At 53.2% G+C, this 24,948-nt stretch overlaps 14 protein-coding genes across 14 annotated transcripts; 9 read left to right on the top strand and 5 right to left on the bottom strand.

The window, feature by feature from the left end:
• Positions 1-5: 5 nt before the first annotated feature.
• On the top strand, positions 6-2,054 carry NEMAJ01_0399 (kinesin family member 2/24; the record flags this gene model as incomplete). The annotated part of the gene is made up of 1 exon (XM_047914237.1): positions 6-2,054. The coding sequence occupies one exon, from the start codon at positions 6-8 to the stop codon at positions 2,052-2,054; it is 2,049 nt and encodes a 682-aa protein (XP_047770194.1).
• A 269-nt stretch (positions 2,055-2,323) lies between these two features.
• NEMAJ01_0400 (cleavage and polyadenylation specificity factor subunit 1) lies at positions 2,324-6,070 on the bottom strand (the record flags this gene model as incomplete). The annotated part of the gene is made up of 1 exon (XM_047914238.1): positions 2,324-6,070. One exon carries the CDS (start codon positions 6,068-6,070, stop codon positions 2,324-2,326), a length of 3,747 nt encoding a protein of 1,248 aa, XP_047770195.1.
• A 188-nt stretch (positions 6,071-6,258) lies between these two features.
• Positions 6,259-7,326, bottom strand: NEMAJ01_0401 (uncharacterized protein; the record flags this gene model as incomplete). The annotated part of the gene is made up of 1 exon (XM_047914239.1): positions 6,259-7,326. One exon carries the CDS (start codon positions 7,324-7,326, stop codon positions 6,259-6,261), a length of 1,068 nt encoding a protein of 355 aa, XP_047770196.1.
• A 621-nt stretch (positions 7,327-7,947) lies between these two features.
• NEMAJ01_0402 (tRNA (adenine57-N1/adenine58-N1)-methyltransferase catalytic subunit) lies at positions 7,948-8,685 on the bottom strand (the record flags this gene model as incomplete). The annotated part of the gene is made up of 1 exon (XM_047914240.1): positions 7,948-8,685. One exon carries the CDS (start codon positions 8,683-8,685, stop codon positions 7,948-7,950), a length of 738 nt encoding a protein of 245 aa, XP_047770197.1.
• Positions 8,686-8,691: 6 nt separating this feature from the next.
• Positions 8,692-9,549, top strand: NEMAJ01_0403 (DNA primase small subunit; the record flags this gene model as incomplete). The annotated part of the gene is made up of 1 exon (XM_047914241.1): positions 8,692-9,549. One exon carries the CDS (start codon positions 8,692-8,694, stop codon positions 9,547-9,549), a length of 858 nt encoding a protein of 285 aa, XP_047770198.1.
• Positions 9,550-9,740: 191 nt separating this feature from the next.
• On the top strand, positions 9,741-11,750 carry NEMAJ01_0404 (uncharacterized protein; the record flags this gene model as incomplete). Its single annotated transcript, XM_047914242.1, has 1 exon — positions 9,741-11,750. The coding sequence occupies one exon, from the start codon at positions 9,741-9,743 to the stop codon at positions 11,748-11,750; it is 2,010 nt and encodes a 669-aa protein (XP_047770199.1).
• A 675-nt stretch (positions 11,751-12,425) lies between these two features.
• Positions 12,426-13,922, top strand: NEMAJ01_0405 (uncharacterized protein; the record flags this gene model as incomplete). The annotated part of the gene is made up of 1 exon (XM_047914243.1): positions 12,426-13,922. One exon carries the CDS (start codon positions 12,426-12,428, stop codon positions 13,920-13,922), a length of 1,497 nt encoding a protein of 498 aa, XP_047770200.1.
• Positions 13,923-13,986: 64 nt separating this feature from the next.
• Positions 13,987-15,594, top strand: NEMAJ01_0406 (anaphase-promoting complex subunit 3; the record flags this gene model as incomplete). Its single annotated transcript, XM_047914244.1, has 1 exon — positions 13,987-15,594. One exon carries the CDS (start codon positions 13,987-13,989, stop codon positions 15,592-15,594), a length of 1,608 nt encoding a protein of 535 aa, XP_047770201.1.
• A 609-nt stretch (positions 15,595-16,203) lies between these two features.
• NEMAJ01_0407 (glucosamine-phosphate N-acetyltransferase) lies at positions 16,204-16,665 on the top strand (the record flags this gene model as incomplete). The annotated part of the gene is made up of 1 exon (XM_047914245.1): positions 16,204-16,665. The coding sequence occupies one exon, from the start codon at positions 16,204-16,206 to the stop codon at positions 16,663-16,665; it is 462 nt and encodes a 153-aa protein (XP_047770202.1).
• A 268-nt stretch (positions 16,666-16,933) lies between these two features.
• NEMAJ01_0408 (uncharacterized protein) lies at positions 16,934-18,322 on the bottom strand (the record flags this gene model as incomplete). Its single annotated transcript, XM_047914246.1, has 1 exon — positions 16,934-18,322. The coding sequence occupies one exon, from the start codon at positions 18,320-18,322 to the stop codon at positions 16,934-16,936; it is 1,389 nt and encodes a 462-aa protein (XP_047770203.1).
• A 151-nt stretch (positions 18,323-18,473) lies between these two features.
• NEMAJ01_0409 (uncharacterized protein) lies at positions 18,474-19,844 on the top strand (the record flags this gene model as incomplete). The annotated part of the gene is made up of 1 exon (XM_047914247.1): positions 18,474-19,844. The coding sequence occupies one exon, from the start codon at positions 18,474-18,476 to the stop codon at positions 19,842-19,844; it is 1,371 nt and encodes a 456-aa protein (XP_047770204.1).
• A 704-nt stretch (positions 19,845-20,548) lies between these two features.
• On the top strand, positions 20,549-21,313 carry NEMAJ01_0410 (uncharacterized protein; the record flags this gene model as incomplete). Its single annotated transcript, XM_047914248.1, has 1 exon — positions 20,549-21,313. One exon carries the CDS (start codon positions 20,549-20,551, stop codon positions 21,311-21,313), a length of 765 nt encoding a protein of 254 aa, XP_047770205.1.
• Positions 21,314-21,924: 611 nt separating this feature from the next.
• On the bottom strand, positions 21,925-22,194 carry NEMAJ01_0288 (uncharacterized protein; the record flags this gene model as incomplete). Its single annotated transcript, XM_047914126.1, has 1 exon — positions 21,925-22,194. One exon carries the CDS (start codon positions 22,192-22,194, stop codon positions 21,925-21,927), a length of 270 nt encoding a protein of 89 aa, XP_047770083.1.
• A 25-nt stretch (positions 22,195-22,219) lies between these two features.
• NEMAJ01_0411 (uncharacterized protein) lies at positions 22,220-24,826 on the top strand (the record flags this gene model as incomplete). Its single annotated transcript, XM_047914249.1, has 1 exon — positions 22,220-24,826. The coding sequence occupies one exon, from the start codon at positions 22,220-22,222 to the stop codon at positions 24,824-24,826; it is 2,607 nt and encodes an 868-aa protein (XP_047770206.1).
• Between the last annotated feature and the right edge of the window lie 122 nt (positions 24,827-24,948).

The following is a 24,948-nucleotide window of genomic DNA, read 5'->3' on the forward strand; positions in this document are numbered from 1 at the left end:
TGTTTATGGAGACTAACGAGCTAGGAAGCATAGGAGCAGACGGCTCAACGCCAATAAGAAAAATACTGAGAGAAAATAAATCCGAGGAGTGGACAGAGGTGCTGGAGGGGCACGGAGTGCACTGTGTCCGGGACCTGAGAAGAGTGAAGTATGCGGACCTTGTCCAGTTCGGGATAACAGAGTTCGAGCCCAGGAAGAAGATATTTGAGCTTATCAAGCAGCTCAACACCCAGTTTCCGCAGGAGCCTGGGTGGCGCGCGTCTATATACCAGAAGATGCAGATGCTTTCCCGGGGCAGTGTGGAGCACGCGGGGGCAGGCAATGTGCAGGCCCCCCAAAGCACGGGAGGCAAGGCCGGCGCCTGGGGAGAAGGCAGCCCATCTGGCCTGTTCTCGGAGCGCAGCCCAGATCCAGGCGAAAAGTCGGCGCTCTCGAGAGCGGGGGTGTTTTCCCCGATAAAAGGCGCGGAGGAGCATCCGGAGAGCGACCTTGGGCTGGCTGCCAGCCATCTGGAGGGCGACCGCAGCAGCCTGCAGATGGACAATGCGTCGCGCCTAGGCGCTGGAAGGAGGATTTCTGTGCTGAAGGAGGGGTACAGCCCAGGAAGCGTCTGGAAGAGAAAAAGAGAGATGATAGAAGAAATAATGAAGGAGGCAGAGGACAGCATTATCGAAGACGACTTGGAGATGGAAGAGCAGACGCATCTGTCAATAGCAGACCCGGACACCACCACAGAGTATCTGTCAATAGGCTCCGCGGAGGGAAAGGCAGACTTAAACAGCTGGTGCGAGCCCAAAGAAGAGGCAAGCAGCCTTCCGGAAAGCGGGAGAATATCGGTGGTCGTCAGAAAGAGGCCGATAAAGAAGGGCGGAAAGAGAGACACAGTGTCTATATTCGGGCCTGAGGTGGTTCTCACGGAAAGCCGGCTGAAAGTCGACTTGACCCCGTACATGGAGCCGCACCGATACACGTTTGACCGGGCGTATGGGGAGAACAATAGCACGGAAGACATATACCGGGAGTGTGTGCAGGGGCTGGTTGAGTATGCGCTGGGCGGCGGAAGTTCTACATGCATAGCCTACGGGCAGACGGGAAGCGGAAAAACATACACCATGCTGCACGAGCACACGGGGGTGATTGCGCTTGCGCTTAGGGACCTTCTGCGGCAGAGAATCCGCATTTCTTTCTACGAAATATACTCGAACAGCATATACGACCTGCTGGACGACAGAAAAAAGATATTTGCACGGGAAAAGGACGGGGTGGTTTCTATTGTAGGCATTAAAGAGTGCGTGGTCGGAAGCCTGGAGGAGGCGTCGGGGCTTATTAGGCAGGGGCTGCAGTGCCGAATGACGGGGAAAACCGGGGCCAACAGCAACTCGTCTAGGTCGCACGCGCTGGTCCGCGTGCGCACAGACACGGGAATATTCACGTTTGTGGACCTGGCGGGCAGCGAGAGGGGCACGGAAAGGGGGTCTGAGTGCCAGCAGTTGCTCATAAAAAGAGAAGGGGCAGAGATCAACAAGAGTCTTTTGGCGCTGAAGGAGTGCATCCGGGCCATGGACAAGTCGGCCACACACCTTCCTTTCCGGCACAGCAAGCTAACGCAGGTGCTGAAAGAGTCCTTGGTTGGCGAGTCCAAGTGTTGTATAATAGCCACAATATCCCCAGAAGAGGCTTCGACCGAGCACTCTCTAAACACGCTCAGGTATGCGTACCGAATAAGAGGGCTGGGCCTGAAGGGAGAGGGCGCTCCGCCAAGCAGCCGCCCAAAGAGCGCGCTGAAGGCGCCTGCAGGCCAGACAAGATCCGCGCCGCAGGCTGCGCAGGCATACGTTTCGGGCGCACCCCCGCCAGCCAGAAGCACAGTGCCTTCCACGCCTATAAAGGAGATGCGCGCTGCAGAGAGGCAGTCGCCTGCCAGGCAGAAGGGCCTGATTCAGCAGGCGTTGGCATCCGTTGCGAGCCGAATAGTGAGAGAGACCGACCCTGAGGTGCTAGAGGTGATGCGGGAGGCGCTGCTAGACATTGCCAAGTATCAGAAAACGCGGTAGGCACAGCCAACAAGAAAATAAATATTCATACGTCAGCCTGGCGCCATGGCGCAGAGCCAATTTTGAAGACAGCGCGCGCCAAGCTTATGTGAATCTTTAGCATTTTATTGTTTTTCATCGGCACATTTAAAAGCATGCCGCGCCAGAATGTTTTTCTTTCCAGCGCATGCTGATAGAACAGGAAGCGCGCTGCACGCGCACAAGACAGCAGCGCACAGCGCCCTGCACTTGGTTTGGGAAAGGCGCAGCTTTGGGCGCCTCGGCTGGCTTTAATAGAGGCCCAGCTCTGTTTTCACGGCGCCAGACGACGCCCGCCCCGACTCAGACGCAATTTTGTTTGCGCGCGCGTTGCACATGCTGTAGAACTCCTCCATAAGGCCTGTCTGCAAAACCTCCTTCAGGGTGATTTCCTTGCTTTCCGCAGGCTTGTTTGAGTGCCAGTGCGACTTTGGATTTGTACCCAGCGAGACCCAGTGGCTAGACTCGACTGCCTGCTGCAGGTCCAGAAGAGCAACATACCTGCTCTGGTCAACCACCTTGTGCGAGTACATGTATCCGTTCTTTGTGTAAAGGACCGTCCGCACAATGCCGTTGGCCTCCACTTTAATGGACCCGGAGATTTCGTCTGGCAGCTTGCACTCGCCCCGGGATATGAGGCGGGTTCCCCCCTGCGAGAGAATGTGCTGTGGCGCATACGTGTGTATGGACACGGTCCTGGCAGAGTCGTACGAAATAAGGCTCAGAGACGTCCCGTACCGCGTCATGCCAATGCCCTTCAGAAGATACGGGGTTCCGCTGCTCTGCGACAGCATGTGGAGAAGCGGCGGCTCGCTCTGGTAAAAAAGAAGAAACGTGCCCTTGTACGCGTCTCCGCAGACAATGATGTTCCGCATGACCATGCACGACGTGAGAAACACGTGGATGTCGTGGAAGGCCACTGCCATGAGCCCTTCGTTCCGGTCAAATTTGTATATCATGAGCTTGGTCCCCACGCAAACCACAATGTTGCCCTTTATAATGTCGCACGCGGTTGTCGCGCCCTTGGTCTTCTCGGCGGCGAGCGCCTTCAGCTTGTGCCGGGTTTCCCGCCGCTCTCTTTTTGGAACCACAGAGGCTATTTCCAGAACAATCAGCCGCCCCCTCGCCATGAGGTCCTCGTCTGTTATGTATGTTGTGCACACAATCACAAACTCGGAGTGGCCTTCTGTGTTCTGCTGGTCTGGAAGGCTCGCAATCATGTGGTATGCCACATACTCGTTGTCCTCCAGGACATACTCGTCCACAGCGGTAAGCACGGAGTCGCTGCGGCTGTACTGCCGTATTTCCTCGAGGGAGTATATCTTTAGAGAGTACGCGCGGGTCAGCGGGTTTACGCTCGAGTCCGGCATAGACGGCAGCGGAACAGGCTCTGCGTCCAGCTCCGTGGTTGCCTGCACGGTGAAGGGAATCATGCTCTGGGTGTACTCTTTTTCCGTGTAGACAGAGGCCACCGCAACCTTTTTCGCGCTTGAGTATGCAACCTTCTGGCATATGCTGTCCACCCATGTTTTTTTGTACAGAATGGACTTGTCGCACTCGTAGTCTGGCATGGTGCCTATGGCTATGTTTCCCTTTGCCATGATGATAAAGCTTCTGGGCCCCGGGCGCCCTGCAGATATTTCGCCTATCGACTCTATGGGCATTCGGGCCCAGTGCAGGCTTAGCGAGTACTGCGAAAAGACCAGCACCCTCGTCCGGTAGTGCCCGGGTATGAAGACCAGGTCTCCGCACACCTTAAGCCTGTTCAGCTTTCGGTTTGCCTTGTCTGCGCTCTCGTAGTAGAATGCGTTGTTGCTGGCCGTTTCCTTGAAGAAGACCTCGCCCCTTTTCTTGTATATCGCAATTTCGTTGTTGATGGTGCGTGCCACCAGGTACAGCACAGACATGTGCTCAACAGCCGCGATCTCGAATATGGCCAGGCGGTGCTTGGCATTTACACTTAGGTCCGCCTGCTCCAAAACAGAAGGAAACACCGAAAACAGGCTGTATTCCCTCTCAACTCTGCGCTCTGGGATCGAATACTCCACCAGGCTACCGTCTCCAGTGGCTACAAAAAGCGTGTCTCCGTGCAGGGCCATGCACGCCACTGCCTTTTCAATGTGCACCTTCAGCCTTTTCGCGCCTTTATACTGGTAGATGCCCCCCTCCGCGCCGAGCACAAACACCACGTCCTCTATGTTTATTGCAGCCTTCGCCTGCTCGGGAAGCACAGCTTTTTTCTTCTTTTTGAAGCTCTTTGTTAGATGCACAATTTCCGTGGTGCTCACCTGGAGATACCCAAACGACGTGGGCTCAAACAGTATCGTCTTGCTCGCAGATATCTCCGACTCCACCAGATCAAGGTCCCCGGCCCACTGCACAACTTCGCTCTCACCCTCCTTGGTCATAAGATACATGTTTTCCTGGGCGTCGACCACAAACAGATCGGAGTATCCCCGAATCTTTGCAGTCTGCGTGTACAGCAGGTCTATTCCCTCGCGCATTTCGACAAGCAAGGGCCGTCCCGGAGAGCCTGCAGCCACCAGGTACCGGCACTGCTTGTCAACCAGAGAAATCGGCTCTATGGACATCACCTCGCCCAGCGACGGAATGGCCTGCGAAATAACGACCCTGCTGGTGACTGTCTCTTTGCTGACCGGCTCGCTCTTTTTTTCAAACTCGCCGGCCATTTTAAACATTTTTTCGTACTCTCTCTCGTAGGACTTCTCCTCGGGCCCGCTGCCTCCCGCCTCAAGCCCCGGGCTAAGCTCGGCAGCGCTGGAGGTGCCCTCGCGGGCTCTTCGCGCGGACTTCGTGATGTACTTGGTCTGCACACGCCCGTCCGATGCAGCGGGCGCATTTTCGTCCAGCCCAAAGCTGTCCTGCAGAAACATGCTCGCATACTCTTCTGTAACCACGTCTGCAGGCTGCTGCTCAACCTTCTCTGTTATGATTTCCGCCTCAAACGTGACAAGAAACATGCCTTCCGCCGTGGAGACACACCCGTAGTTCTGGTGCACCGCCGTGGAGTATGGCCTGTTGTAGCAGATGCCCAGCTCGATCTTTGTCGGAATCACGTTGTGTATCCGGGAGTTTCCCCCCAGAATCGTGAACCTTAGAAAGATGTTCTCCGAGAAAACAAAAATGTCCTTCTCCTTCACCAGGCACTTCCCGCTCTCCATCATAAACTTTCGGCCCTCCAGGAGCCTCTCCTGTATCCCAAGCGTCTCAAAAGACCAGAAGTCGTTGAACCGCACCCCAAGCATCTCCCACTGGCTGTAGAAAAGCGCCCCGCACGCGCCAAGCACCATAAAGGCCTTGTCGGGCGTGGGCACAAGCATGTAGCACCCGTGGGGCACCGACGTCACCTCAAAGAAGAACGCCAGCTCCCGCTCCTGGTTCAGCACATACACCAGAATCCGAGACCGCTCCGCAACTGTGTCCTCAAAGAGAAAGCACAGCGTGGGCGAGGAATAACCCTTGAGAAAAACCACGTCCTTTATTGCGCAGTGCCTTGGCCGGACCTTCTGCATTTCGAAAACCTTGCTTTCTCCGACGGAGCTCGAGGAAAAAATTGCAAAGTGCGTGTTGGAAATCTGCAGGTACGAAAACTCGTGCTCCTCGTCCACCCGGATGAACGAGTTGTTTTTCTCCGGCCCGGTCACAAACCCATACTGCTGCTTCTCGTAGAACCGCAGCGCCTTGCACACAAACTCGTTCTGCTCCTCCCGAAACACAACAGACGACACGCGCGCGTGCTCAAAGTGCACCAAAAGAGAGTCCGGCTCTTCGCACGTAGAGGGCACAGACACAACCCCCAGAATGTTTCCAAAAACTCTTTTTTCTTTTATCTTCACCAAAACGCCGTTCTGAACCCTGTACAGCACAATTCTGTCACACCCTGCCGAAAAAAGACACACCTCCCCCTTAACAAACTCGCCCATTGCCAAGTGCTGGTTCGCACTTCCGAAATACCTCTCCTGCAAAAGATGGCCCATCCAAAATAAATTTATTTAAAATATATACCTCTCCGCGATGCACCCATACAACCCCCACTTTTCTTTACTGCCGTGCGAGCTTGGCGCAGTTGGTAGCGCGTTAGTCTCATAATCTAAAGGTCATGGGTTCGAATCCCATAGTTCGCATTTTGTTTTTTCTCCGTGGATGCTTTTTGCCCGCAGCCTGCTTACATGGGCGCAGCCAGCCGGCCTGCAGCGCGTCGTGCAAGCACGCTGCCGGCGCCCCACTGCCCCTCCTTTGCTATGGCGTGCACGACCATCGAGACCCTGCCCACCACAAACAGCTTCAGAGAAAAAACGACCGCTGCAGCAACCCACCCAACCACGCCAAAGCTTCCTCCGCCCAGGTATACTGTGAAAAGCGAGAAAGCCAGAGCTGCTGCCGACAAAGCAACCCCAGACACGGTTAGCCCCTTTTTGCACACCATAAAGCAGAAAACGTACACGGCCAGAGGCAGCGCCTTGATGTACGTCGGAAGGGCGAGCACAAGCAGGGCGCACTGCACTCCGCGGAAAATCACGCCCAGCACGTACTCGTACCGCAAGACCTTCCTTGTGGTTTTTCGCAGGACGTACGACAGCGGGGCTATCGACAGATACTTCAGACTTTTCCCCAGCTCCAGTACTATGCGCAGAATCTCGATGCACGCATGCATGCAAGCCAAGACGGGCGCGCTAATGAGCCCGTCCAGATACAGCGCGAAGAAGACGACCGTGCTTAGGCCCAGCCCGGCCGTGCACGCATACGCCAGCACTTTTCTCTGCACTCCGTCCACTTTCAGCCTGCATGCGATGCCTGCAGCTATGCCGTACGTGACGCAGTGCGGGGCCAGCGTTGCTGTGTAGTAAGGAAGAACCCCCAGCCCCACCATAAGAGCGAGGTACGGGTAGAAGACTGTCGACAGAAGGGCGCACGCGCCCAGAAGAAGGCCGGCCACCAGCATCTGCTTGCAGAGGAAGGTTTCTATGTACGGGGCGTATCGGAGGTCCAGCAGAATGGGAAGTATGCTATCTCCGAACGCGTTGTACAGAAGCCTGTTCTTTTTGTTTGTGAGAATCGTGTATGCTTTGTTGACTTCCTCGAACTCCCCCTGCTTTACCTCGTAAATGTCTGGGTGTGTTCTTTTTGCTGCCTTCTTGTACGCCTCCCGCACCTGCTCGGTGCTGGCCGTTCTTGGTATTTTTAGGACTGTGTAGAGGCTTCCTTCGCTTGTTTGTGCTTCAGCTCTTAACATAAAAAAATCTATTGGAATCTCATATATCCAGCTTTAAATTGATTACGAAGTATTGACATGAGGTAAACAAAGGGCGCGCCCAGACGCCCGCTTTAGTGTTGGGCGCCCTGCGCTGTCGGGCGCCTGCCTTCTTCTTTTCTGCAAGAAAAGACAGCAGAAAGAGCCTTCGCGGTGTGCATCGAGGAAGCGCGCGACCAGGCATGCAGCAAGCTGGAGGGCCCAGAGGGCTGCGCAGCAGCAGTGTCCACGCCGTGTGCGCGTTTCTGGGGAGCCCACCAATCGCAGCTGCACATTAAACATTATGATTCTTCCAAATGCATGGGCATGCACTGCAGTCCAAACACAGACAAAACAAAACCCGCTTGCACTGTCATTCCGGGCCTGCACAAGCGGGAGCAAATACAGGCAGTCGTGGGCACAGCGCAGCCCACATGCATAGCAGAGGCCGTCTCTATGCTTTGCTGCAGGCCGGCTGGGCCTCTTCCTTTCTGCAGAACACACGCTATATATTGCCAATTTATTGTCTTTTTGTGTTGCTTCTGCGCGACATAAGACCCGCTGTTTCAGACTCTCATGCCAGGCAGGCCGACAGTTCAAGCCAGTCTCTTTCTTCTGGGCAGGCTAGACACACGCCGGGCTTTCATGGGAAAGCCTTAGCAGCATGATGTATCCTGTGTGCCCGCGGTTCAAGTCGTCGGGCTTTGTTCCGTAAACCTTTGCTGGCGCCGTCTGGATGGTGGCTGGCCGGTGCAGAATCTCAACGTTCTCCAGGAGCCTGTCTATGCGCATCGCTGGAATCTCCTGCACAGCCTGCATGATGCGCTGTATCTGCTCGATGCACGGGACAAAGCACACCACCACCCCTCCTGGGCGCACTGCGCAGGAGGCCGCCTTGAGAGCGCCTTCCGGCTCTGGCACGTCGAGCACCAGCCCGTCGGCAGGGCTTTCCTTCGCGTCTATCCTGCGCTGGAGATACTCCTGCACTGTGCCAAAGTGCGTTTTTACGTTGGAAAGGCCCGCCCTCTGCACGTCAGCCTCGGCAGCTGCAAACCGGCCCGCATTGCACTCCACAGTGTCGACACGCCCCTCGGAAAAGTACCTGCTCAGCACGTATGTCAGGCCAAGCGTGCCGGTGCCTGACTCTATGACCCGGGCCTTTCTGCAGAGCGCCATGTGGTAGAGTATAATTGACGCGTCGGCCCGGTATATGATCTGCGTTCTCTGAGACGTTGTTTTGATCCATCTGTTGCAGTCCATCTCCAGCAGGACCGGGGGCGCGCTGGCGCTGCCTTCTGTGGGCGCTTTCTCCGTGTATGCTCGCTTTAGCTTTTTGTTAAAGTACTCTGCATAGACGCGCATTTTTTTATGCAAGGAAACGAAAAGGAGAATATTCTTGGCGCATACTACAGAAGCGCGTTTCCCACCGCGCTCATTGCGAAGTGGCTGAGATACACACGCACCCGGGAGTTCTCGTTTACGCTGGCAAACGACATATACATCCGGTACATCACAATAAGCAGCGCGCGCGAGCTTGCCAACAAGCTGGTTGCGGATAGGCCGCAGAAAATAGACATTGGGGGTGTGTACGTGCACAGGCCTGCGTCTGTCACGGCAGAGAACCAGTGCGTCATAAAAGAGCTTGTTTTTGACATCGACCTGACGGACTACAAAAGGGCGTGCTGCACGGACAAAAACATGTGCAACACGTGCTTTCCCATAATCAAGTGTGCTGCCGAGATACTGGACATTGTGCTGCGGGAGGACTTTGGCTTCAAAAACATTCTTTTTGTGTACTCCGGCGGAAGGGGCGTGCACTGCTGGGTCAGCGACTCAACTGCGATGACGCTCACCGGGCGAGACAGGTCGAACATTGCCGAGTACTTCGCAGAGATGCCCAAAAGAAGCAACGAGGAAGTTGAAAAAATCCTCAGAAAATACCAGGCCAGCATGGGCATCGACGAGAAGGCGAGTCTGGGCAGCCTGTACGACCTGCTCTTTCCGAAGCTCGATGCAAATGTGACAAAGCAGATGAAGCATCTTCTAAAGTCCCCCTTCTGCATCCACCCAAGGACAGGGCGCGTGTGTGTTCCGCTAGACCTCGCGCGCATGGAGAGCCTGCAGCTGGAAGACATACCAACGCTGTCTAGCGTGCTGGAAAGCCCGGGCGTGCTTGCTGAGCACATAGAGTACTTTGAAAAGTTTATCCAGCTGCCTGCTGTGTGAGCGACAAGAGCAAGCGCGGCGCGGTCTGCAGCCAACAAACCGCTTAGGCCTCAGGGGTGTTGCGCGGGGTGTGCGGCTGCGTGAGAGCTGTGCCTTGGCCCCCGCGCATCTTTGCAGTGCCTTGCCAAAAACAATGTAATAACCAAAAACCTAGTACTTAATAAATTTTATTTTTAAGAATTGTAAAGATAATGGTTTTGTCTTCGGCTCAAAACGAGGGAAAAGATAATGCAAGTGCATCAGATGTGCTCCATCTAAACGAAATCAGAGAGGCCATGCAGAAGCAGGAAAAAGCGCGAAGCCAGCGCTGCGGGGTGTGCGGAAGCACAGAGCATGTGGCTGCCCAGTGCGCCCGAGCAAAAAAGCAAGAGGAGGAGAGCGTGGACAGGGAAAACGGCAGCCAAAGAAGCCCGAGCATTGACATCGACATGCGCATAGGAAGCATCAGCACGCAGTGCAAGCTGGTTTCCAGCTCAGACCTCAACACAATGAGCTGGAAGCTATACACGGAGCTTACGCGCACAGATAGCATCATCCGGGACGTGCCAACCCTCCGCAAGATCCGGCTTCCGATGCAGGCGGGAAGAGACTGCTCGTGCCGGGAGATTCTGGTTCAAGTGGCATGCAAGGGCAAGGAGATAGGGACGCATCTGTTCTATGTGATGCCCCCCAGCAGCACGCAGTACACAACCCTGAACGGAAACCTGTTTGGCCTGCTGGCGTCGCTGCAGCTGCTGGACGCGCAGGAGTGCAGCAGCGCCCGCTTTTGCGGGGTCCGGCAAATTTCCAGCACAGGCTCTGGGTACACCGCAGCATACCATGCGTCTTTTGTTGAGAGCGTCGCCAAGCAAAGCGAGGGAGGCGGCATGAAAGACAAGAAGAAGTGCACGTACCTTTCGCAGGACACGATCTACAGCATTCTGCAGGAGGTCGACCAGACCAAGAAAACAGGCGAAATCTTGCCCGTCCACATCAGCACAAAGCCCGGCGAAATTGCGCACGAGTTCAAGCCGGTTTCCAAGCCCAAGGAAAAAATTGCGAAGGAAAAGGTGCAGGAAATGCTCCAGGAGGGGCTTATCGAGGAGTGCAGGTCGTGCAAGTGGCTGTCCCCCGTCCACATCGCAAAAAAAGACGACGGGGAGTGGCTGTTCTGCTTGAACATGCGCGCGCTCAACGCGCTGACGGTGAAGGAGCCGCACACCATCCCCAAGGTGTCTACGATCATCGACGACCTGCACGGAATGAAGTACCTCTCCAAAATAAAGCTGAAGAACAGCTGCTTTATGGTGCCGCTGAAGAAGGAGTCCATGCACAAAACCACGTTCAAGCTTGGGAAGTCCTTCTACCGGTTCAAAGTTCTCCCGCTGGGGTACAAGAACACGTCAAAAATATCGCAGCGCGTGGTTGAAAGCATTTTGGTCGACTTTGTGGGGAGGTTCTGCCGGGTGTACATGGACGACATCCTTGTCTACTCCACCGACCTGGCCTCCCACGAGAAGCATCTCAAAGAGGTTTTGAAAAAGTTCAAGCAGTACGGCATGGATATATTCTGGGAGAAGTGCGAGCTTGCAAAAACAGAAATGAATTTTCTGGGGTACCACATCGAGCACAACACGGTGGGGCCGCTCGAGTCTAGAGTCCACTCGATCAGCGAGTTTCCCGTGCCCAGAAACAAAAAGCAGCTTAGAAGGTTTATGGGGCTGCTCGGATACGACCGGAGGTTTTTGTACAACATTTCAGAAACCCTGCTTCCTCTGAGCATGCTGGCCAAAAAGAGCATTCCGTGGTGCTGGAAGGACCTGCAGAGCAGCGCCTTTGAGGAGGCAAAGCGGAAACTCATGAACACGCCCGGCCTGGCCGCCATAAACATCAACAAAAACTTCACGCTGGAGGTTGACGCAAACTATGCAACTATTTGCGCTGTGTTGGTCCAGGAAAACCGGGCGGTTGGGTACTACTCGAAGATTTTGACAGACGTGCAGAAGAGGTACGCCGACGCCGAGAAAAAGATTCTTTCCATTGTTTGGGGCTGCAGCAAGTGTGCGCGGTACCTCTACGAAAGAGAGTTCTACCTGCAGGCCGACCACCAAGTCCTTGCCTACTACCAGAAAAACCCCGAGGATGCAAGCGCGCGCATGAAAAAGTGGATTGACACGCTGAAGCAGCACAGGTTCTTCCCGAAGTACAAGCAGAAAAAATAGGCTTTCTGCTGCCAAGCGCCAGCTCTCAGGGGCCAGCCGCGGGCTCTGGAGGCTAGAGTGCGCGCCAGCAAAGTCTTTCATTGGCGCAAAAAGCCTTTGCGCGCCCGCATGTGCAGGAGCGCCTTTCGCCGGGCATAGCAGCGTTTGAATGGCTTGGCGGGCTGGGCCTGGCTATTCTTTTGCAGAGAACGGACTTGCGGATTTGGCGTTTTTCTATGCAGTTGCATCTGAAAATAAACACTGCTGCGCATTTTACACGCTTTCGCCTGTACTTCAACTTGATTTTGAAAAGCTCCGGCTCTGATCTTTTCTTTTTCCAAGCTGGCATGTCACATAAAGCGCGACACTGCGTCCAGAGGACCGCAGGCTTTGCGCGATGCCGCCGGCTCGCCAGAAGGTGCGCGCCTTGCGCCCAGGGTGCTTGGGCGCTGCTAGAAAACAGCACGCGCTGAGGCGCTCTGCCCGTGCAGGTGCTGATTTTTAGTCTTGCCTAGAATCAATTCATGCAGGCACAGGACGCTTCCAAAAAGAATCTTGCGCGATCAGAAAAAAGAATGGTTTTCTGCGCAGGCGTGGAGCCCATTTGGGCTCCGCTGGATGGGTGCTCCACAATGCACGGCGCATGCCTTTCTCGCGCTGAAAAGTTTTTAAGTCTGTGCAGAAATTTTACAGTTTATGGAGAAGGAGTTTCGGATCGCCAACTACGGGGTAAAACCTCCGAAAACACGAAGCGTAATAGAATTAGAAAGAAACATTCCAGACTGCCAGGCAGTGCTGCTAACAGACCCGAGCACAGCCGTGTACTCAAAGGGCGGCGTGCTCTACAAAAAAGCCATAGAGGGAGAAACCGGAAAAGTCTTCTGCAGGTCGTCTGGCAAGAGCGCCAAAATAGCGGTGTGCGACTCGGTCGTCGCGCTGTTCAACAGTGAGGGGAGAATACGCTTTTCAGACTATGCCGGAAACGGGCTGTCCAGCATAGACACGGGGAGCCGCCCTTTGCGCGCTCTTGCGTTTTTGTCCAAAGACGTGATTTGCACGGGAGGTGAGGCGTGCAGGCTTATGGTGTACTCGATATACGACGCCAAGCGGCTGGCAGAGCTGTCTTTTTCAGAGTACATCGACAGCATCACGGCGAATGGAACACACTTGGCCGTGTCTCTGTCAAGCGGAGAAATACACATATACGCGTACGCGCTCCACGAGACCGGCACGCCCGGGCAGGAGGGGCAAAAAAAGCTGCAGATGTCGCTCGAGGAGGTCTCTGCCTCGCACGTGGAAAACCCGTGTCTGCTGCAGTTCATAGACCGCGACCAGCTGTTCATAGGGCTGTCCACCGGAATGGGATACGTGTACAGCATGGAAAAGGCTGCCATAAGCACATACTGCTCCATGCACTCGAAGGGGTTCACAAAGGCAGAGGTGCACGGGGACTTTCTGATCACGTCGTCGCTGGACGGAAGGCTCAGGGTGTCCACGCTGTCTCTGAAAGAGGTGTCCTCGCTGTATGCGGGGGCCGCTGTTCTGGGGTTCAACGCGCTGTTCTGCAGAAGCGAGGGCAGGAAAGACACAACTGGGGTGCAGTACATAGTCGCCACTGCAACAGGAAATGTCATTGTGTACAGAGACAGGTGGACGCCAGAGCCGCAGAAGGAGGCTCCGGTTATAAGAAAGTCGGGCCCGCAGAACCTAAAGGAGTACACGCGTGCAGACACCACAGAGATGCACACGGTGCCTATCTCCCTGCAGGAGGAGCACAAGAGAGGAAAGTACGGGCGGCTTATGTTTACCTTCCAGTACCGAAAGGCGCTGGGGGCCTCGCTCAAATCGGAAAATCTGGAGCTGATTACAGGTGTCATGGACTACCTGCACAAAATAGACAGGCTGATCACATCTCTGGCCACGCTCACAGACGCAGAGATCTCTGTGCTGGCAGGAATATCTGTGGATCTCCTAAAGACCAAAGAGTTTTTTGGCATGGCTGACTCTGTTCTTACATACTGCAGCAAGGTTCTCTACGGCAGAGCGCACACGCGTGGGACGCCCATCTGCGAAGTTGTTGACAGAGCTCTCCAGGAAATAGAGGAAGAGTTTCTTGTGCAGTGCACGCTGCTGGAGGTAAGCGAATACATAAAAGGGTTGATGCGGCCTGCGGAAAAGACCAAATTATTATAGAGGAGTCAATCAATGCCAATATTTACATCCACAAATAAATTGAATGAAAGACTTTTATTTTGTTATGCAGAAAGTTGAGGAGTTCATTAGCGCATGCATAAAGCACGAAAGATTTAAAGACGCAATTTATGCTGTAGAGTCTTTAAGCATAAAGCAGCAGAAGGAAGAGTCTTTGCTGCTGGGGTATTTATTCATGAGAAACATGGAGCACCGGCGCGCCCTTATGTATCTGTCCCGAGACAGCTCGTGCTCGTCGCTCTACTACCAGGCGCTCTGCCACAAGCGGCTGAAAGAGCACAACCAGGTGAAGTACATTGCAAGCGAGCTGCTGAGCCGGGTGCACAAGCCCGTGTGCAAAAAGTCGCAGAGCGCGCTGGAAAGTCTGTACGTTCTAGACATGGACAGGTCGTTCATACTTGCGCTTCTGGCGGAAGCAGAAGCGGAGACGGGTTGCCCGGAAATAGGGCTGAAGCGCTGCCTCGAGTCTATTGAGGAGGGCGGCCTGCTGTACACTGTGTACAGGCCTGTGCTCGACGAGAGCATCCGGTCGGTGGGGAAGCAGGACAGGGGAAACGAGAACATATCGAACAGCGAGCTTAGGGAGGGCAAAAAGACGCGCGCCGACCTTCGCACAAAGGTTGACAAAAAGCTGGAGAGGCGGCAGGAAAAAGAAGAGGGCCGGGCCACCGAGTTTATTATAAAGAGCATCATGCAGGAGGCCTCCCTGCTGAAGAGAATATCTGCAGGCGTTCTGAAGGCAGTCCCAGACTACCTTTCTTTGTTTGACAGCCTCCCGATCTACAGCGTGGCCATGGTCGCAGTGCACATATTTGAGTGCGGATACATGCAGAAGGCAGGGGCTGTGTTTGAGTACATCCGTGCCAGAGACCCCTGCTACCTAGAGACTATGCACTACTACTCGAGCATTCTCTGGCACAACCGGGAGAAAAGCCTTCTCACAACACTAAGCCGAGACGTGTTTGGCATTGATGCAGGGTCATACGTGTCTTGGGCTGTGCTGGGGAACCACTTTAGTCTGAAAAAAGAAACCGAGAAGGCGCTGGAGTGCTTTGAGCGGAGCCTGGGAATCAACCGGGACCCGTATGTGCTGTGCCTGCTTGGGCACGAGCAGTTCATGAACAGCAACCTAACCGAAAGCCTGAAGTGCTTCATTGAGTCGATGAAGATCAAGTCAGAGAACTACAGCGGGATTGCAGGGTGCGGCCTAATATACGAGAAAATCGGGAAAAAGGAAAGCGCAGAGTACTGCTTTACACGGGCCATGATGGTGAACCCGCAGAATGTGCTGCTTGTGTATTTGATGGTGAAGTATCTTGTCTCGCAGACAAAGCTGGAGAGCGCGTACAGCCTGCTCCAGAAGCACCTGCACATAAAGGAAAGCATTAAAGACATGGCGATGCACGTCCTCAACGACCCAAAGTGGGTGGAAAGAGTGTACGACCGGGTGGCTGGCAACGAGCAGACTGCAGGGCTTGCCGGCTCACTCCTTTTGGAGCTGTCGTATGTGCTGGTGTACAACGGATACTTGCGGAGCGGAGAAATTGTTGCGAAAGAGTCTACAGGAAAGGGCCAATACTTCCTGGCGCGGCGGGCGTTTGTGTTCGACCTCATAGTCTCAAAGGCGGCTGAAAGCACGCATACGCCTGCTTAGAGATGCTTGTCAGCTGCTGCACACGGCATCTCTCTACAGGTTTATTCTTTGCAGAATTGCAAGAATTGTTCAATAAATGAAAATTAATTCAGTGTCTTGTGCGGTCTGCCTGCTCTAGCCCATTCGGCGTTGATAGATGCAGAGTCCCCGGAAAGACGCAGCAATGCGGCGCACGCCTGACTTTTCCGGGAGTCTGCACTTCAGTAGAAGAGCGTGCTTGCGCTTCCCCTTTGCAGAATGCCTTGCATGCTTTATTCTGCACTGCAGAGGAAAGAGCGCATGAAAATCGAAAGAGCATGCAAAGCTCTCTGGAATGCGCTTTTTTGCGCCAGGGCATGTGTCTTGTTCAGCAGCTGTGCTCCGCCCCGCAAAGGGTTAAGATTTTCCGCTTTATCGTGCGTGCGTACCTTGCCGGCGCTGTGCCAAGAGCCTCTGTTCTTTGCTTGCTGATCTTTGTCTTTATCTGTGATTTGCATGTGTTTGTTGTGCTTGCACGCACGCCCCTGCGGCTTGCTGGATTCTTTCTATGTGGGAGGAAATCAGCTGCACATATTTATTTATTTGCACGCTTTTATTTACAATGTTTCAATATTTAGCATAAATAGCAGCATGCAGACCCCTGGTATGTCATACCGTGTTAGAAATCTAAGAAAAGAAGACCTGAGCGAAAAGTACTTCACTCTTCTGTCCACGCTGACAGAGGCTCCATACCCGGGCGAGGAGGACGTCCAGAAGCTTTTTAGATACATGAAAAAGAACAGAAAAACATACAAGACTCTTGTGGTTGTGTCGCCAGAAAACGAGGTCGTTGGCTCGGGATCGCTTTTGATAGAAAAGAAGTTTATTCGATCTCTGGGCAGCGTGGGCCACATAGAGGACATTGTGGTGTCCGAGGCCCACCAGGGAAAGGGCCTGGGCCGCCTTCTAATAAACCATCTGACAGAAAAGGCCAAGGCCAGCAACTGCTACAAGGTCATACTTGCATGCAGCGAAGAAAATCAGAAGTTCTATGAGAAGTGCGGGTACACCAAAAAGGAGGTTTTAATGGCGCTGTACACAGCCCCAAACTAGACACATGCGCGCAGCCAGCACATAGCTATATTTAAAAAGGAAAAAACTGCTTTCAGACAGAAGAAAAACAAAGCCATTAGAGCTCCCTTTGGGTGCACGATGAACCCTGCCCCTTCTTGTATTCGGCTGGCATGCTCTGATCCGCAAGCGCACTTCATGCGCGCGCTCTGCGCACTGCGCTGCCTCTCGGCACATGCAGCCTGTTTCAGTATAAAATAAAGCGTACAGCTTGTGAAACATATGCTATAGACTTTTAGTTTATTTACCTTTATATCTGCAAGAAATCATTCAATCTTCGCCGGCTATCCTCTAAGTCTTCTAAATGCACTCTGTACAGCGGGTCGCGCGGGTTTTTCAGCTCTTTGATCTTTTTTTGCACCCTCGCTATTCTGGCCTCCAGCTCCTCCTCTATCCGGGTTCTTTCCTTGGCCTTGGCCGCGTCTCGGGGCCTGTGCGGCTCTTTTGCCGGCGCGGCTGCGCTGCAAACAGACACCTGGCCCGGAGAAACCCCCGGGTGCGGCGCCGGCGGCTGTGCAAGCTTGCTTTTAAGCAGCTTTATGACCATGCGCTGCTTGTTTATCAGCGCGTCTTTTTCTTCTCGGATTTTTTCTGCCTCTGCTAGCATTTCCCGGTTTGCCTTTTTGGCCTCCTCTATTTCCTGCGTGAAGCTCTGGATTTGCTTGTTTATGTGGGCCCTTTCCTCCTGCATGCTGTCGAGCGCGCCCTTCTCCTTCTGCTCGCTTGCCTTTATGTGCTTTTCAATCTCCGCCAAGCACTCCACCAGCCTGCCTGTTTCCCCAGCCGCTATTTCCTGGTGCATCTGGTCAATGTCTGACGGCATGCCCAGAAGAAGCAGCATGCGAGCCATCTGTATAGACACAGAGGTTGCCAGCTTGCCCAGCGACGCCTCTGCAGTGGCTGTGCTCGTGAAGGAGGACTTTATTTCGGAAATCTCTCTTTTTCGCACTTTCAGCTTAGACTTGTATGCCTCCACCTTCTCGTTTGCCTCCTTTAGAGCTGCCTCTGCGGCCTCCGCTCGGCTTTTGTGGCGCATGATCTCTGCGTCCTTCCGGGCCTTCATCTGCTCCATGCTGGCCAGCGCCCCGGCCTCTTCGCCCCGCCTCCTTCTGTGCAGCAGAGACTTTATCCCAGCCTGCTCCACCATGTTCAAAGCACTTCCCAAGACGCTGGCCCCTCCAAGCGGCTTTTGTGCAGGCGCACAGGCCTCCTCTTTGCCCGGCCCTCTGCTCCCGCTCGCAAATCGCCCGTCTTCCTCCTGGGCGCGCCCGTCCTTCCCGTACACTATCTGCTTGATTCTATCCAGCCAGCCCACCTCCGCGCTCTCCTCTATTATCACGCTGTCCAAATTTTCCTTTCTGTCTGCAGGCGCTGAAATGTCTGCGGCCTCTAGGGCCCGGTGGATGTCGTCTATTTTTCTGCACACCTCCGAAAACGCCGTGGCCACGTAGTGGACCAGCCCATCGTCTGCAAGCGTGGCGTCGCACTGCGCATGCACGCTGCTTAAAAACGTTTTGTCTATGGTGTGCCCCCCCTTCAGCATTTCGTCTTCTTGTGTGAGCGCGCCAATGGACCCCGTGGCCATGTTCGTAAAGTCGCTTCCGTACATCTGGCTACTCTGCTGCCCAAATGACTCCATGTGCTTGCAAATTAAAATCTGAATTTATTTTCGAAATATTTCCACGCGCGCAAGGCCTATCTCTGCGGCCTGCCAAGCCGGCGCCCTGCGCATTTATATTTGAGTTCTGATTGTTGCCAACTTAACTCTTTTGTCTTTTATTTTTTCTAGAATGCATATTGAGCCAGTGGAAGAAAAGCTGTTTAGCCAGCTGCTAGAGTACAACAAAAAGCTTAATCTGGGCATCGTGTACAGAGTCGCAGGCGGATGGGTGCGGGACCGGCTGATGGGCATAGCTAGCCACGACGTCGACATCACAATTGACAGGAGCAGCGGGGCTGTTTTTGCCAAGGGGTTTATGCAGTATCTCCACGAAAAATCGGAGAGCGTGCGCGGGTACTATGCGATGGCAGCAAACCCCGAAAAGTCGAAGCATCTGGAAACCGCCAGCCTGCAGTACAAAGGGCTGCTCGTGGACTTTGTGGCGCTGCGCACGGAGGAGTACACAGACACCCGAATCCCTGCAGTGCGCACGGGGACGCCCCAGGAGGATGCAAACAGGCGAGACATCACGATAAACTCTCTTTTCTACAACATAAACACAGGCGAGGTCGAGGATCTTACTGGGAAGGGGCTGGACGACATAAAAAACAAAAAAATACGCACTCCGCTGGATCCAATGGTCACGTTTATGGACGACCCGCTAAGAATACTAAGGGTTCTGCGGTTTGCTGCGCGCCTGTCCTTTGAGATAGTTCCGGAGGTGCTGGGCGTGCTGGACAGAGAGCGCCTGCACGCAAAGCTAAAGGCGGTGGTGTCGAAGGAAAGGGTCGGGCACGAGATAAAAAAGACCTTGGCCCATTCCGGATACAAAATTGCGCTGCTGGCAATGGTAAAGTACCGGATTGCAGCCGCGCTGTTCCCCGGCATAGAAATATCGCATGCGGAGGTGCAGGAGTACACACACGCGCTAGAGGCCATGGAAAAGGAGGAGGGGCACCCTCTGCACAGCATAGAAGAGAAAAACATGTACATAGTTCGGCTGTTTTCTTTGCTGCAGAACAACCAAGGAGTCCGAGCGGGAAAGGCGTCTCTAACAGAGCATGTAGTGGCAGAGTTTCTTCGGTGGACCAAGGCAGAGCGGGCGCACATTGTGCAGATAGAGGCAGGCGTGTCTGCCATGGAGCGCCTGCTAAAGATGGATGTGGAGGAAAGGGACAGACAGGTAAGGATGGCGCGCGAGCTTAAGCAGTGCCTGCCCGAGGCGTTCTGTGTCTACGATGCGCTGCAGCGCATGGGGAAGCTGAGGCCAGCCAGCATATGCGCACTGTATGCAGACATAGTAAGCAGCGGATACATCGATGCCTATCTAAGAAAGCCTGTAGTGTCCTATGCCTTGCTGAAGAGCAAACTGCAGCTCTCGCCCGACAAGACTGCCATGTGCGTGAATAGGTGCGTGGAGCTGTCCATTATACACAGCACCGAAGACACAGAGCAAATAATCCGCATTTTGTGCAAGGAGATGCAATCCAGGCCACTATAGCGGGCCCGGGCCGGAAGCATGCCTTGCTGCCCTGCAGGCATAGCATGTGCTCTGCGGGCGCTGCTTTGCTTAGTTGGCGAGGCTATAGCCGCTGCAAACCGTGCGCAGGCTAACGGGAACACTCTCCGAGCCCTCTCTTCTGGAATTCCGCAGGCTTCCTGCCACTTTGAAAGATAAAATGCGCAATGTTTTTGTAAATTAATTCGCCATTTTATCTATTGATAAATAGCAAGTGTGATCTCATAAGACTGGCATGAACAAATTCTATCATAAAGATGCAGCCAAAAACTATAAATACAGAGCGGGCTTTGTATTTTAGATGCAAGGGCGCAAAGAAGGAAACGACTCAAAGGATCCCCAGTCTAATAATAAGCCGTTGCTAAATCTAGTTTTGAATCTGGACCGCAAAAAGAATATGGTTTACGACATAGTGACTTCGCTTTCTGACGATGATGACAAATAGGCAAAGAATAAATAAATTTTCCAAGACCAAGAAAAAGGTGAGTTTAAACAGGCTGCGCCCAGGAAGTCCTGTATGTCGCAAGACAGTGGGTGGGCTCTTAGGGAAATTGTGTGTTTAGTGGCAGGGATGTTTGCTTATTCGCAGAGTTCGCATTGGTTGAGAAATCCAGCTATCGCGAATATGGCAAGCAGGCGAATGCATGTTTACAACTTGCAGGAGATCTTAATGATTTTTTTATTTTATGTATATTGGATGGTTTGATAATTTGGTTCATCAAATTCGATCAACTGATGGCGCTTTGCTGTATAAATTATGCAAAAATAAATTCTCCATGCAGACTACATTCACAGATGCAATTTCGAAGTCAAATCAAAACATTGAAACTGAGATAAAAAGAGTATTGCTATACATAAAGATAGGCATGAAAATGAAGAAAGACCTATGGCAGATAATTGAGAAGATGACAGACAAGGAGGTGCAGATGATAATCGTCAATGGGCTAGAAAGCGGAGACATAAGAAACGAGGAATCCAGCAGAGCACAAGACGTGAGGTTCATAGAAAAAAAGGTCCGAGAAAGGCTGGTCGAGAAAGAGAAACCCAAGGAAAAAGCGGAGAAAGCAGCAATGATAGACGCGGAAAGGAAAATAATGGAAGCGGAAATACATAAAAAAGTCAGAGCGGAAATAGAAGCAGAGTTCAAAAAATGGGCGGCACAGCTGAAGTTGGAAATGCGCAAAAATGAGAGCACGGAGTTTTTAGTGGGGATCCAGAAAAGGGTAGCGAGATTGGAAGTGAAAAACAGAGCATTTACTAAGAGGTGCTACACCTGCGGAAAACTAGGACACATATCGACGGCCTGCTATTCGGCGGGGCTGAATGGCCCCGGCAGCAGCATTAATAAACGGGAAAGTGCCCATTTGCTTAAAAATGGTGGCGAGAGAAAGTCGACAGTAGTAGTTGAAGAGCCGAAAGGCTTCAAAGATAAGACAGGTGGCCGCCAATAAAGTGGAAAGAGCAACGCGGGCGATTTACTGGTGGGAGCAGTAGCAAAGCAGCAGTTCTCTGTGTGTCGTGTGAAACAAAAATGGCAAACTGAAGGAGAGACGGCATTGCGGCCTGAGGAATTCGGGCGCTTGTACGGGGGCTTTTGCATGCCAAGGCGCGCACTAACAACGCTGGTATAAGCCATGGGATAATTTGACCGTGTGCATTTCTGGCATATAATAACAAATAGCAAGCGCGGTTTCATAAGAGTGGCATGGTTTGATTCTATTGCAAATGTGCAGTTGAATCATGAGAACACGGGCCTGGCTTATGTTTCAACCGCGGAAAGATATGAGGGAAAGCTGCTTGAAGAACTCGTAATATAACAATAAATGTTTGCTATAATTGGTTTTGCTCCGAAGGATGCGGCTAAAGTACTTTATGACATTTTTATTTTTATGCGCAGGCGCTTGCTTTGCTATATATAATATGGCCGGATGCTTGCAGCAAGCACAAAGAAACTGGCTCTATCCAGCCCATGACCGCAGCACGCTCTGGGCTGCTGCACAGCCTGTGCGCCTTGCCGTGGCAGCAGGCATGGAGTGCACGCGGGCCGCTTTGTGTGTTTGCTCTAAAGATGCGGGGCCAGCCCGGCTGCTTTGCGCACTATTGACTTGAGAATGCCAGCGAGCACGTCGCTGTCTGCATGCGCGCTTTTTATCACAGATAGAATGTGCGCGCATATTGTGTGCTCGCAGCATGTGCAGCCAGCCTGCATGCCGCTTATCACAACATAGTCGCGCTGGACGCGAAAGCACTCTATCCCGCCTGCTTCCATCCTGACAGGCTGCATTTCTTCTTCCTCGCCCGCAATGGCATAGAAAACAGACCGGTTAAACATAAAAGAATGTGAAAAAATTTTATACATGAAGCATACAGTAGAAGAACATACTGATAGAACAGTGAAAATACTGGAGGGAAAGATAAAGGAGGTGATAGAAAAGGGGAAGCAGGAGGCCACCAAAGAGGCCATGTGGCTGGGTGCCTTTGATCTGCTCAAAGAGTCGCTAAACAGCACGGGCATGTACGCCGAGGAAAGCCTTGTGCTGGCAAATAAATACGCGCCTGAGACGCTGGGCGAGAGCGCGAACGAGGTGCGCGAGTGCCTAACCCGAATGGCGCACGCGTCAAAAGACAAAGCCTGGGAGAACCGAGGCTTTTGCCAGCTGATGCTTAAAACGGTGTTTACGCCCGAGGCCTACGCGGACGCAGACCTGGTGGACCGGGTGATTGATCAGTGCACATGCAAAATGCCAAAGTCTCGGAAGCGGGCGCTTTCTGTTTTGCGCAGAATTGTCGAGCACGAAAACACCACGTATGGAGAAAGCAAGACATTCGACAAAATTATTAAGACGGTTGAAGCTCTTGCAGACAAAGATATTGAGTACGCAGGGCGAATCATTTCAATACTTGGGCAGCTGAAGCAGGAAATAGCAATGTACAACTCGACCGAGAAAATGCTGCGCATTGTGCAGCGCATGCAGGCGGCGTCTCCCAACGCAAGCATACCGGTGCTTACGTTCGCAGAGTCTCTTTTGCTGGATGCCCCGCTGCAGCACATAGATCTGCACGTGGCTCTTATCGAGTCTGCTGCGGGGAAGGGGTGCCAGACTTCGGAGAGCCTGTCTATTCTGCTAAAGTACCTGGCTTTGGTGGCAAAAAGCAGCTCTGTGCGCTCTATGCAGACAGGAGAGCCGTTCTTTGTCGAGGCAGAAGGGTCTTCGTTTGAGCTGAGCATCAAAGAGCTTGTTTCCGAGGCAATTGAAAAGGCAAAGCCGGCCCGGATAGACGTGTCTTTGTGCGAGGCCGTGCACAGCCTGATGGTGGCGCTGAACGAGCGAGCCTTCCCAGCCTTCAAGCGGGTTGTTCTTGTGCTTGCCCAGTACTGCTTCAACGAGAAGGACCTGCGCATGGCCAAGTGTGTAGAGCTGATGATAGGGGCCATAGGCCTGGACCAGTTTATGAAGGCGGTGAAGGAGCACGAGTTCTTCTTCTGGCTGCCCATGATAAGGTCCGGCGTGCACTCAGAAGACATTGAGGTGTTTATGCGCAGATTTATGCCGGAGATTTCGGTCACTTGCAGAACGGAGAAAAAGGCGGAGTACGAAGCGCTGTGGGCCTGCTTCCCCTCTTTCTGCCGAGGCATGAAAGACGAGCGCGGGCTGTTTGGCAAGCTCATGGAGAAGCTTCCCTTCCACCTGAGCAACCCCTCGGTGCGGGGGTATATTTCGCAGGGCATTTCCGTGCTGGTGGAGGAGTCGTACAGAGAGATGGAGCGAAACCCTTCGGCCATCCCCTTCAGAACGGCCCTGCTGAGCACGCTGTCCAACGCAATTGACCTGTTTGAGAGGCTGCTGCAGAAGTTTAAGCTGGAGCAGACCGAGAACGATAGAGAGGGCCTTCGAAGCCTGATAAAAGTGCTGGACGCAGACTGGCTGCGCAAGTACTACGCGGAGATAGTAGAGAGCGCGTTTTTGCAAACCGAGGAGATGTATTCGGGCGAGCTGAGGCCAGACCTCAACCGAAAAGAAACAGACGTGCCAGAGCATGAAAGAGTGTTCATAAACAACGCCCCGCTTCTGGAGGTATCGGCGCACATGTTTGTGGGCAACGCCCAGGTCACAATGGGCGTTCTAAAGTACGTGATGTCCACGCACTTGAGGACCCAGAAGATGGCGTACAAGGTGCTGCTTGGCCTGATCCACGGAGGATTCTGCCCTGCCTCTCTTATAGACTTCTTTATGGACCCTCGGGCAGACGCAGTTCTTTTCCAGTGCAGCAGGCATCTGAAGCTGCAGGTCATGCACGAGCTGGTGAAAAAACACAACGTGCAAGAAGGGCCGGTTATGTGCAGGCTCTTGTTTGAAATCATCCGGGCAGTGCGGACCGAGGGCGGGCGCAACCGAAAAGTCGCGTTCGACATTACTAACGAAATAGCAGTCGCCTACCCCGCGCCCGTCTTTGCGGAAATATGCAAGATGGCAGCCGCCGGAATTCCGTCGGGCAACTCGGACTACCAGGCCGGGGGAATTGTTGTGCTGTCGTCGCTTTTCTACCAGGGAAGAGACAACGTGACTGTTGAGATTCTGGATATGGCGTTTGACATCGTAGACAGGCTTTCAACCGAGAAAAAGTATGCAGTGGCAAAGGGCTCTATCGGGTTCCTGTCGGTGCTTTTGATTGAGCTTGGCCATATGGACAGATACCTGGAAAAGGCGCTGGTCTGCCTGGACAGGATCATTTTCCACTTTAAGGCAAAGCTGCACGAAAACATAAAGCTGATTCTTAGAAAGATTGTAGAGAGGCGAGGAGTCTCAGTGCTGACATGCCCCCAGTCTGCCCTTCTAGACTACAAAATAGGCCGCTCCAGGCATACAGAGGAAGAGCGAATAGTCACCGACGCCAGCGGAAAAATGAGGATAAAGGAGCAGAAGATCGTCAAAACCACAGGAAAAAAAAGGGTCAAGAGATAGAGAACAAATAAACCGTTTTAAAAGTTAGTTTGCACCCATTTGCAGCGCGCGCTCTTGCATGGGCTCGAAAGAGCCCGATTGCTGGCGCTGGGTTTCTCTCAGCCAAAGCAGGAGAAAGCTGG

Source organism: Nematocida major (assembly GCF_021653875.1).
Source record: "Nematocida major strain JUm2507 chromosome Unknown 2438, whole genome shotgun sequence".
Taxonomy (NCBI): Eukaryota; Fungi; Microsporidia; genus Nematocida; species Nematocida major.